General features: G+C 26.8%; 2 protein-coding genes across 2 annotated transcripts in view; one reads left to right on the plus strand and one right to left on the minus strand.

Annotated features, from left to right (window-relative positions):
* LOC108574549 (gephyrin) overlaps nt 1-1712 on the minus strand; it is a 3889-nt gene extending 2177 nt beyond the window's left edge. The window contains exons 1-6 of the mRNA XM_017937158.1: nt 1682-1712; nt 1292-1443; nt 978-1165; nt 517-730; nt 139-423; nt 7-73 (exon numbers count right to left, since the gene is read on the minus strand). Of these exons, the coding sequence (XP_017792647.1) occupies nt 7-73; nt 139-423; nt 517-730; nt 978-1165; nt 1292-1443; nt 1682-1712 (937 nt within the window). The remainder of the gene's footprint in view (nt 1-6; nt 74-138; nt 424-516; nt 731-977; nt 1166-1291; nt 1444-1681) is intronic.
* Nucleotides 1713-2765: 1053 nt separating this feature from the next.
* Nucleotides 2766-5102, plus strand: part of LOC108574603 (carnitine O-palmitoyltransferase 1, liver isoform-like) — a 14804-nt gene continuing 12467 nt past the window's right edge. Inside the window, 1 exon segment of the mRNA XM_017937222.1 lies at nt 2766-2836. The gene's annotated coding sequence lies outside the window, so the exon portion shown is untranslated.

Here is a 5102-nt window from a genome sequence, read left to right on the forward strand (position 1 = left end):
ATATACCATCTGGAATAGGGGCACCTGTATTTACTCTTACACATGTACCAGGTAGAAGTTTAATTGCAGTGGCCTACAAATTCATAAATGTGAAACCTTATTATATTTATACCAAAATATTTATGAAATATTAGTTACAATTCCTCCTGCTTTTATTCCACTCAGTACTGTCCTTCTGCCTTTCCCATCATTTGCTAAGACTGCATAGCCATCTTTAATAGAAGCCCTGAATGGAGGTAAATCACACTTAGAATATAAATCACCATTCAAAATCTTGCCATGGGCTTTTTCTAAATCCTCTTCTAATTTACAATTGGAATTCAATGGTTCTGTATGTTTATATATTAATTGTAAAGCTTCTTCTACAGAAATCATTGGATATGGTGATTCTCTATTGCGTTCAATTATACTTCCTAAACAAGGCTATGGAAAAAAAATATACCTGTATATTTATTTACAATTTTTACTGTTTTTATGCAGAAAATTCCTCATTCAACAAGCAAAATAATATCTTACCGAAATTTTATTTGAACCTTTTGATAATGGAATTTCTGTAGCAATATTATTTTGCACATTTGCATGTGTATCTTTAATTCTTTCCTTATGGTCTCTAATTAGATCAACAGCATGTGGGATAGCTGGTGCAATTACATTTAAGCATTCCTTTGCAGCTTTCGGTGACCCCGGTAAATTAATAATCAGTGTTTTATCTCGTATACCACATACAGCTCTTAATGATAATACATTTATTGTTAATAAAATATGTATGTAAATGAATAAATGCTAAATAAAGCTTGTTACATTGCTTACTTCAATCAACTTTATCATTTCTTACATTAAAAGGTAAATATATTTTAAAGAAAATAAAAGAATCAAAAATAAGCAAAAAGTTATTTTATTCAAGAAAATATTAAACTTTAATTTTATTATATGTAATATGTTATTATGTGTTAAGTTTAGTTTTAAATATTTTATACCTGGATAACATAGCCATTGGAGTAATTTTTAAGCTTGACATTAACATAGCAGTAGCTATTCCAGGTGCTTCTTTTTGAATAATTTGTTTTGTTGCTTCAGGAGTTACATCTCGTTTGGAAAATCCTGTGCCACCAATTGTGAAAATAACATCTATTTGTCTACTATCACTCCATGAAATTAGGTTTTCCTATGTATAATAAATAAATGTGAACAGTTAACTTAGAATATTATTTTTAAGAATATGTAATGTATAAAAACATTTGTATTCATATAATCTATAATGTATTTATAACATTCTATAATGAATAATTACCTTTATTGCATATTCTTCATCTGGAACAATATTTTTATGATATACTTGACCTTTTAAGATCTTTCCAATTTCAGAATTTTTGTCATGAATACATAGTTCTACTTCTGGTCCACTTTTATCTTCATTTTTATATTTGTAACAACTATCACTAACTAATAATAAAGTTGATGAATTTTATGCTTAAGACATAGCTACAGATATTATAAATTAAACAAATTATTCTTTTCTATTATTACTCTAATAGTACAAAAAAATAACTTTATCATCTAATATCATTGTATAAAAAACTGAGCTGTACATAATAATGCATTTTATTGAAAATAAGTAACTAGACCATAAAATACAAATTTTAAATAGTTGTGAAATAAGGATGTAATGAAAAATATTTACCTGTCAACAATCCAAATCTTATTGAATCCATTTTTATGTAATTACTTCCACGTAGGTACCAAAGTGTGATTTAGTTGATAATGCTGAAATTCAGATAACATGAATGTGAGAAACCTTATATAAATTGAACAGTTACAACTATAACCTATGTATTATTATAATAATACACAAAATACAAATCTATAAATGTTAAATTTATTTTGAAATACCTTTTGAAAGGGGAGACACAAGATTGTACCTTTCAGTGTTGCCAATATTACGTACTTTACATTACGTGCTCACGTAGACGCATATCTCGTTGCTCAATCTGTTGCGATAATCACACTGTATATTATGTGTTGATAATTACATATTTAAAAGCAGTATAACAAAAAACTATTATTTAACTGAACAAGAAACAAAATATAAAAATATAAAATGGTACGTAATAAGAGTTTTTGTACGTAATAGCATATTAGTCAGTTAAGTGAATATGTAAAGAACTGTATATTTCGCTTGTAATACAAAAGTATATATCGTCAAAAGTTTTTAATATGATAATATTGTATATTATTGTTCAAATGAAAAATGAAATTGTTTATATTATCAACACATCAAATATCTAAATGTGTAACAATATTATTACTCTTAATCATAATTATAGGTATAATAAATTCAAAGATATAATGTTATCATATTTTGTTTCCTGAATATAAATACAATATACTGTTCATTTTGATTATTGAATTAAATTTTAATAGATGGTAATTACACGCGCGCAAAGACAAATCTTTTTTTTATTATGAGTAGTATTTTAGTTGCCGCCGTTATCATGATGCAATATATTTAGTATGTATGTACACAAATTGCATAGTTTATATGTGTATGTACACGTAACAAGAAGTATTCGATGCAGTGTACCTGGCGCTTTATAGTTTAGTTTAGCCAACAAGTTGGCAACCTGGTTGCTTACTGCAATTATGAACGTAAGAGAGGGAGTTAAAACCAGAGTGAATCGAGTGTTAGGTACGAAGAAGTTGCACTGACGGCAGTACAACGGGAGGTGTGTTGGGATCGAGATATTTGAAGGTTTACCATTGTGCACCAGCTCGTGAAAGTTATATCTACACTAAAAATTATTTCCTTACACATCGTTGGAATTTTCTCTCGATTGTGGTAATGTTTTGATAGTTTATATTTATTCATCAATGTAGTAAACACACAAGAAAATAGTACTCTATTAATAACGACTAAGTAGTTATATTTTGGCCTACTTACACGTAAAAATTCAAGATGGGAGGCACGACCACACACACCCTTTGGTACAACCAATCAGCATGCACGTTTCAGTTCTTAAGGCTAATAACCTTTGACTTCCATTTTATTTATACAAAGAAAATAGTATAGCACAAGTATATTTTTGTCTAATATAAGAAGAAAGTAATTATTTTGTAATAATTTCATTTGATTATATGTTCAATTTAATACATTGTACCATACTAATATATTAATACAATATATGAAATAATTTTTCATTAATTCAATTTTATAATTTTTATAATTTCTAATTTCTAGAGATTCTAGAGATCTAGAGATCTAATTTCTTACGAAAATGAACTAAAATTGCATTTTTAGAAATATTTGTATCTCTTTTCGATATGCCATATGGGATGTTATAAATATTTTATTTATGTGTTTGTTAGAAGCGTACCTGTTAATGTGTACTTGTTATCTTAAATTATGTCTTATTTAAATATTCCATAAATTCACTATTGTTGTTTTAACATCTTTTATCTTGAAGTGATCTCAGAAGGTCTAAACCGTGACGAATAATAGATAATATTTATCAATGACCATGCTGTATTTCTAATCTGGTATATTCTAATTTCTATCATTTACACTCAATTTTTAATTAATAAATTTAATACGTAAAAATGATAAAAAAAATTACGTTGTATTGTGTGCCCCATATCTACCGTAACATTTGACACCATACGATAACCTTTTTTTTTAATACTTATGAATATATTTCTTTATTCTAATTATTTCTTAACCTAAATTTTCATGTGTACATATTTGCTGTTTAAATTGAAATTATGTATTAGTTGTAAAATATGTAATGCAAAATTTCGGTGATAGAAAAATTTAGTATACCTAGTACAAAGGATCTTTTTAAAACGTGACTGTATACTATTATATTGCAATATTTCTACCTATAATCAGCAACAATGAACGTCGTCGAGGTGTAGAAGATCTAGGATGTAGTATATGATGATAAATTTACCAACAAATTAATGAAAATTATTAAATATTGCGTTCGTCTATGTGTCCACCTCAGATATTTAAATACTCTTCTTTTCGTAGAATTCCATCTATTCTTACTAAATTGTCCATTTTATTTGCACCAGAATATTACATTACCACCTCCATGTTTGACCGTTGGCACAACATATTGGGATAATAACTTTCGTTAAATTTTCGACAAACACTTGAAATCGACGAACTCAGGTGTTTTCGCAAAATCAATTTTCCACCGATTTCAGTTATTGTTTTTTCATTTATACTAATTCATGTCAAATGTTATTTTCATTGGTATTTATAAACATTATGTGGGTCGCCTGGGATAAGATCGCAAGCCAAAACTATATCAGAGCAAACACTTATGCACGGTAGCGTATGTATATGCATATGTATAAAAAATTATGTACAAAACAGCTTTCTTATACTTTTCTTTAACAGCATTCATTATTTTTAGAAATATATATTATTACATTAATATTACTAAATAAATAAACATGATACTTTGTACCTATTAATAATATTACATTAATATTTATTGTCGATATAATTTTTTTAATTATATGTAGGTGTAAAATGGAATTAACTGAATAATACGTATTAATAATCAAAAATTGGATGATAAAGTAATTTATTTTCAATTTCTAAGTATACCAGTAAAAGTTAAAATTTAGGTTAGAGGACGGCGGAAAAGTAAGTGCGAATTCAATGGAAGGAACTTGTTTCCAGCTTATTTTAATTTTTTTCTCATACTTAATATTTTTCCATCTGATACTGTAGTAAAAATGTCCATTTCGCATAACATTAAAAATATAATTACATTATTTATAATTATCTTCAGCTCGCTACTTTTATAATTATACATACTGTAAATAAATACAGTGCCTCTTTCTCTATTTTGAAGAGGAAACATAATATCATGGAATACACAATTAATGATTCAGTTAGGTCACCTTCTTTCGATTTTGTCGACTTTCATATAACCTACAACTTTTTAGGATTATTTGACTGTGAATCATATGTATCACAATATAATATGTATGATAATTAGTTATATAATTAAAATGATTTGATTAAATATAATCAATTATGTAATTATATAATTGAAAAAAATGGTTTGCACAATTACAGTATCAACAATAGC

The sequence above is a fragment of the Habropoda laboriosa genome, unplaced genomic scaffold, assembly GCF_001263275.1.
Source record: "Habropoda laboriosa isolate 0110345459 unplaced genomic scaffold, ASM126327v1 scaffold175, whole genome shotgun sequence".
NCBI classification, from domain to species: Eukaryota; Metazoa; Arthropoda; class Insecta; order Hymenoptera; family Apidae; genus Habropoda; species Habropoda laboriosa.